The sequence below is a fragment of the Cyrtonyx montezumae genome, unplaced genomic scaffold (assembly GCF_038088225.1).
Source record: "Cyrtonyx montezumae isolate F1298 unplaced genomic scaffold, pur_monq_1.0 scaffold_3, whole genome shotgun sequence".
Taxonomy (NCBI): Eukaryota; Metazoa; Chordata; class Aves; order Galliformes; family Odontophoridae; genus Cyrtonyx; species Cyrtonyx montezumae.
In genome coordinates, this window is record NW_027072034.1 from 105174077 (window position 1) to 105180076 (window position 6000).

The 6000-nt window shown below is 52.2% G+C and overlaps 1 protein-coding gene across 3 annotated transcripts in view; it reads right to left on the bottom strand.

Annotated features, from left to right (window-relative positions):
* Positions 1-5077, bottom strand: part of CREB3L2 (cAMP responsive element binding protein 3 like 2) — a 75402-nt gene extending 70325 nt beyond the window's left edge. For all 3 annotated transcript variants that reach the window (XM_065742700.1, XM_065742699.1, XM_065742698.1), the window contains exon 1: positions 4882-5077. In XM_065742700.1, coding sequence (XP_065598772.1) covers positions 4882-4986 — 105 coding nt within the window. In that variant the 5' untranslated portion in view covers positions 4987-5077. The remainder of the gene's footprint in view (positions 1-4881) is intronic.
* Positions 5078-6000: the final 923 nt, after the last annotated feature.

The window sequence follows — 6000 nt, forward strand, 5'->3', positions numbered from 1 at the left end:
ACAGGCAGAGGATACCACAGGTGACAACCAGGTAGCAAGCAGCAGGGACAAGGACAGACAGCCACAGCTGGCGGCATGCTGGCCACAGACCTATGTGATTTATGTTTATACTTATTTCATCTTTATTTTATTCGTTGTTGCCTGCACAAGGGTGACCAGCTCTCACTGCACAGAAGCAAAGTGAAGGCAAGGATCATGGAGGAGAAGAACAGTACATACGACTGTAGCTGGGGTCAGCTCCTGAGAAAGGCACATAGCACCCTCAGACCACGCTGTGTGACCCAGCTGGCCTCACAGCTAGCCCTCCTCCTCCACAGGCACGCATGCTCCTAAAGAGAAGTGTTTTTATACATTAAACACTGGCGCATTCTCATCTTCCAAGCTTAAAAGTCAGTTCCAGGACAGACTAAGAGTTTTTCCAGCCGCTGTCCTCACTGCAGATCTAGCTGTTCTCTATACAGTTACAGACAATCCAAACACAGCGAGCCAGCAAGTTGATACCATTATTCTTCTGATTTTAACTATCAGAAAATATGAGGGTATGAGAGAAGTTCCAAAGCATCACATGTGTGTTTATCTCAGCTTTGAGAGGAACTGTAGATTGTTTAAAGCCATTATGAGCAGCTGGCACGTCCCTTGGCAAACAGCAATGATATTTGTATTTAAATTTTGGAAGAAAACACGAAGGGGAAAAAACGATTTTTGGTGCAGAACACCAAGTACAAGTTGTTCTGCTGTTCATCAGTGGTGACCCTGATGCTTTTCATATGGGGAGCTATTCTCAAAATTTAACACTCTGCACAAATTCTGTATACAAACTACTTCGAAAAAAAAAATCTCTTTCATTTCTTCCTCCTCTTTGCTGGAAGAGTTTGGCAATAATCCTCAAATGCAGTGATTTTACACATTTTCCACCTCAAGTTAGCCATCTGCTCCTCCATATGCAGGTGTAGAGAGAAGGAAGAATGAGAGATTTCAGTTCCCTTGTTCGCAAGCACCGGGCTAAGCCCCACTTTCAAATAAATGAATCGCCTTTTCCCCACCAAAATAAAATGCATAAATAAATAGGATCAGCCCGTATCGACGCCAGGTTTTACACAGCTACCTTATGTCCAAGCGACCACCGTGGATTAAAACACAGTCAGCTCCACAGCCGCATCTGCTGTGCGCTAACAACTTTTAACTGAATACACACAGCCTGTAAAAGCAAAGCACTGTGTTCCATTTCAGTGAAACTTCAGCAGTGCCGTGGCTCTGAAAACTGCAGGCCATCCACGGCAGCTCGCTCAGATGCCCCATTTCTGCAGAAATCATCAGCATGCACAGCAACAGCCAGCGGTGTTTTTGTGGCAGAGGAAATGAGTCACCGGCGGCTCCTGGGGAGCTCAGAGGCTCGCAATGGGCAATTTTTATCTGAAGGAAGAAGGCTGGCTCCAAGATTCCCAACCATCTCGGATGACAACTGCCACCGCTGAGCTCGCAGGGCTGATGATGATGCAGCCACCAACCAAAGTGGTCGTGTTGCACGTGCAGCCCGAGGGTGAGGTGCCTAGAGCAGCATCAGTGACACACCGATGGGCTGGTTGGGCTCTAATGCTACTCAAAAAACAGCACTAGTGATGTGCTGGTTGGGGCGTTTCAATTTTTTTGGTGTCAGGCCTGATCAAGGGTATGAAATCTGGGTGACTTCACACTAGAAGCAGCCAGTAGCTAAGGTGTTAAAAACAGACAGAAAATGCTGGGAAAGGATGAAAATCAGATCAGGCCAGAACACAGCCCCAGCCCACCTGCTTGGGGCCTACCAATAATTCGCTGGCAGCTGAGAAGGGAGCAAGGAGCCTGCAGCCTGTGGTGCTCCTCCTCCCTCCCAGGCTGCAGCAGGCTGTGTACTCCCTTATTGCTTGACTGCCAGGAAAAAGAAATAAAAAAAACTTACAATAATAACGCCTTGCAAAATACTTGGGTAGAGCATTAGTTGCACACAAGCCTAGCAAGCTAGCCATGAATAAACCCTTGGGAAGCTTTTCAGACTTTTCATAGAACATTTTTCAAAGAATCATTAAGTCTGGAAAAGACCTCTTAGATCACCTATTCCGACCATCCACCTACCACCTGAAATAAATGAGTATTTCCCTATTAAACTACGTCCCTAACTACTACATCTACCTTTTCCTCAAATGCCTCCAGGAATGGTGACTCCACCACATCCCTGGGCAGACTGTTCCAATGTACCATCACTCTTTCTGAGGATAAATTTTTCCCAATATCCAAGTTGAATCTCCCCTGGTGCAACTTGAGGCCACTCCCTCTTATCCAGTCTTGTTCCTTCTTCCATGAGAAACTCATCAACTCTGAGAAAAAACACTTGCTGCCAAGCTATCTGTGATGCAGGTACACCCACAAAGCACATAGACTTGAACGAGCCCCCTGCAGCCCAGACTGAGCCCCCCGAGGGCCCAATTTTTCCCAGTGCAGTCAGTGACTGCTTGGTTCCTCCTCACACAGGTGCTGGTAAATCATCAGCAGAGAGGGAAAGGTAACCTCCGGAGGCTGGAGTTCAGCCCTGATAATTAGGCTGGGACAGTTTAATGTAGTGTTTGAGTTTTTAAGTATATGCATGCTTCCACACTTGCCCAATAGTTTCAAATCCACCAGACCGTGTGCAGCCTTTGTGGTCATTAAAAGGTTAAATTTTAACTTAAAATACACAAAAGACAGCCGGCACAGAATTCTCATCTATGTGCATACACAGGTCTGCCTGCAGAAGGAGTGGATCCCTGTTCCTGCAGCCATGCGTCCCAACCAGCCATACCATCCTGCCTCTGCCTCCCCTCCCTGCACTGCTGGACCTCGCAGCTCTTCCCAACACCCTTCCCAAACATGTCCAGAAGGGTTGGCACACTCAAGCGTATGGAAGAGTCAGACCCATATCTAATAGCAGGACACCAGTTTCACGCTGCTGAAGGACTGAGCTCCACAGGCATCACTGCTGGTCCATCCTGCATGGTAATGTGCATCTAAGCAAGGCAATAACTTGCACCCATAGCCACGGGGCACCTTAGGGCTGTGCAAAGGCCAGAAGATGCCATAGGGCACACATCGCTCAGTTGCAAAGGTGAGCTCTCAGCAGAGAGCACATAGGAGGCTCAGCTCTCCACCTTTCCTCCTTTTCTTTTCAGTAACACCAGCAAACAAGTTTACAAACAAAGCAGAACCAGCTGGGCCAAAGCAGTCCTCCCACATTGAAAGCAGAAGGCAGGAGAATAACAGATGTTTCATCCAGAGGGCTTTTTTCGGGTGGTGGTTTTTACAGACTTTTTGTTTGTTTGTTTAGTGCTGTTGTTTCAGTGATCCTATGAAGTTTTAGCCAGAGGTGAACAGAGAGCTTGTGTTTCATGATATCGAGCACGGCATTTTCCTCTGCATGGAACAGCACGCTTTTTTGCAGAAGAAATAAAGCTCAACAAGTAGAAACACGTGCTTTTTCCCTGCAAAGTGATCATTACAGAAAGCTTTCTTTTTGCCCCATTGCAGCTCCCAGCACCCTGCTACATCTACCTTATTCACAGCACTTTGCTGCTTTGGTATTTCTTTACTTGGTTTCTCTTGGAATTCTTCCAAAAAGAACAAAAGCTGAATTGACTACATGCTTTTTATTAGACTTTAGGACGGCTCCTGAAGAAACCTTTTATTTATAAGCATCTAAGAAGAAAATAAACCCAAACCCATGGTAGAAAGTGGCTCCCAACAAAGAGGGTCACAGCCCATGTTACTGCAGACTGAGCAATGCTCTTCCCCTTGATAACACGCCTCCTCAAGGTAGAGCTTAGTGCTTAACATTCCCAACAGCAGAGGGATAACCACCTTGTTTGCAACCATGGGGCATTCTGTTTGTCAAGCAACACTTGAAACCAAGCCACAGCTCCCCGAAGCAAGGCAGTGACACATTTCTGTACAACCACAGCCACAAGCACCAGATCTGTTTCAGGGCACTAATTAAAGGAATATGAGAATGTGAACTAGGAGAAGTGAAGAGCTACGTTCTTTTCCCAGGGATCCCAACCACACGGCGTGGCTGGAGCACCCAGTGGGCCTGTCACCTCGCCACAACACCCTTCTTTGTCCTGTTGGGGAAAAAAGAAAGGACCATCGCAGCACAGCCATTGAAGGAAGGGCCTTCCACTGCTAAGAACTCCCAGTGGGTCTTTAAAAGACACCACCCAACATCCAATTGCTCTTAATGGACCTAACCGGAGCAGCACGCCATGCAAGTAAGTGCAAGAGCTCCTGAAGCCAGCAAAGCAGGCAGTGTTTGAGGATGGCCACATGTGCAGCAGGCTGGCTTCCTGCTGATACTGGGCTGGGAGCTGCGGCCGTGTGCCAGCGAGGCCACGGTGCTCCACGAGCGAGGTCTCCTCATCCCCTCATTGAGGCCAACACCAAGAGTCCCGTGCCTGCAGCCACATTGCTCCCAAGATGTGGCTGTCCCATTCTCTTCGGCTATCCCATCACGGACGCAGTGTGCTCCCAAGGAGCGCTAGCAGAAGCCAGGAGCGTGCTGAGGCCTCCCCGAGGCACCAAGCCCTACACGGTCACACAGCACCAGCGATGCAGCCACCAGCCGCCCCACGAGCACGCGCTGTCCCGAAGCAGCAGCACCCAAAGGCCGCTCCTTCGGCTCTCGGACGGACAGCAGATGAGCGGCGTGGGGCGCTCCTCTTGGCGTGTGCACACGCCAAGTAGAATTCGGGCCAAAAAAGCCCAAACTTTACTCGCCTGCCCTTATAGCTGCTCCCACGCGCGTGTCACCATCACTGGACGCCCGTAGCGAGCGCAGGGCCCGCCAGCCCGGCCTGAAGCCGCCACCCCTGCCCTCCTCACCGTGTGGCCCAGCAGGGTGTCAGGGTCGGCGGGCTCGCACAGCTCGCTCAGCTTGCGATCCCAGTGCAGCAGCGGCAGCTGCTCGCCGCTCTCGCACACCTCCATGGCGGCCCCGGCTGCCCCGCACCCGGCTCACGCCGCGCCGCCCACTCTCGCGGGCCGCCCGCCGCCGGCACCGGCGCCGCTCCGAGGCCGCGTCCCCGCCGGAGCCGGGAGTGCCGGGTCGGGAGGGGCGCCCCCGCCAGCTGCGCGCCGCGCCCCCGCCGGGCCCCGCCCCCTCCACCCAGATGGCCAATGGAGGTCGAGAAGCGCGGAGGGGCGGTGGACCGCGCCCCAATCGGCGCTCAGCGGCCCGAGGGCCCCCACGGCTCCAGCTGGGGAATGTGGGCGGGACTTCGTGGGAGCGACGGATAGAGTAACCAATGAGACAGCGACAAGACTGCGGCCGGAGAGCGGCGGCCCTCCCCACAACGTGTGGGCGGAGGAACGGCCGCGGCCACTATGGAAACTATGGTCCCGGGTTGTGGCGGAGCGGACTCCAGCCCAGCTTCGGGCGCTGGGAATACGCCAGGCCCTTCACCTAATTGAAGAGAGCGTTAAGGGCAAAATACGAAGTTTGGTATTGACGAGTACAGCCCACGTGTCTGTTAGAGATGTTTCAGGACAGCCCGTGCAATAAACATCTGCCTTTGGAGTAACTGCCTCCTCAGGTCTGCAGCAGCACTGCTCCCAGCCCAGCCCTGCTTCCCCCGTGCCTGTCAGCGGCAGCGTGCAGAACCCCAAGGCAGTAGAGAACTCTGCTGTTTTAACCTTAGTCCCACGCCTAGACAACGCTGACATTTCATCATCATTTAAAAACAAAGAATGCCACATCGCTCCGCTGCAAGACACGGGGCATTCTTCAGCTCTGAGATCCAGCTGCTGGCACACGCTCAAAGCCTTTCTCTGTGGGTCAGTCCAACACTTGGCACTGCATCCCACATTGTGGCCGAGCTGTAACCAGAGTCCCGACATTCCCCTGGGCTCCATCTGGTGACATGCCACTTCACTGCCACCTCCCCGCGGGGCCATGGGTGGGCCCTCTCCCATCACCCGTCAGGCACAGCAGCAAAGAGAGGG